The sequence below is a fragment of the Sinocyclocheilus anshuiensis genome, unplaced genomic scaffold (assembly GCF_001515605.1).
Source record: "Sinocyclocheilus anshuiensis isolate Anshui unplaced genomic scaffold, SAMN03320099.WGS_v1.1 scaffold1316, whole genome shotgun sequence".
NCBI classification, from domain to species: Eukaryota; Metazoa; Chordata; class Actinopteri; order Cypriniformes; family Cyprinidae; genus Sinocyclocheilus; species Sinocyclocheilus anshuiensis.
The window spans coordinates 916988-917629 of NW_015542553.1; the positions used below are offsets into that span (position 1 = coordinate 916988).

At 33.3% G+C, this 642-nt stretch overlaps 1 protein-coding gene across 2 annotated transcripts in view; it reads right to left on the minus strand.

Annotated features, from left to right (window-relative positions):
* vhll (von Hippel-Lindau tumor suppressor like) overlaps positions 1–160 on the minus strand; it is an 871-nt gene extending 711 nt beyond the window's left edge. Inside the window, exon 1 of one of the 2 annotated variants that reach the window (XM_016493939.1) lies at positions 14–160. In XM_016493939.1, the coding sequence (XP_016349425.1) occupies positions 14–90 (77 nt within the window). In that variant the 5' untranslated portion in view covers positions 91–160. The other variant, XM_016493938.1, reaches the window with a different exon arrangement.
* Between the last annotated feature and the right edge of the window lie 482 nt (positions 161–642).

Below are 642 nucleotides of genomic sequence, written 5' to 3' on the forward strand. Positions count from 1 at the left end.
ATTCCGGCTGGATTTATTAATAAAAGAGATATATGTTGGATCATACGAGTTGAGAGATTTCAAAGGTGCAGGCGCTTCCTGTTCAGCCATAGCGCTGGAGTGACAGAACACATATGCAGTGTCGCTGCATCACTGATAGGTGGCAGTATTACACTCTAAACCGCGATACACTGACTGACTGGAAGTGATTTTTAACCTGGACAAACCCAAGACCCCCAGTTTAAAAGTTGAATGACTTTAATAGCTAAGAACATTAACAACATTGTGTAACTCTTAACAGTTCATTAGTTAAAAGTTAGAAATTAGTTAACAGATGTAACCCAAATGTAGGTTTTATATTTAGGTTTTATATTTTTTCTTTAATAAAATGTTGATAAAAGCAATATTAGTTACAAGAAGATTTAATTTATTATTATTATTGTTATTCACCATAGTTTGTTGACGCATATAGGCTATATATTGATTTGTTGTAACAAAACCAATCCTGGATTGGCAATCCAATTAGTGTATATACAGTAGTCAACATTTGAAGTGGATCATAAAAGTTAATCAAAGATGTCCTAAGACAAGAATGGGTATTGTTTTGGTTTTAGGACAACTTTGATGAAAGGTTTTGATCCACTTCAAATGTTGACTACTGTG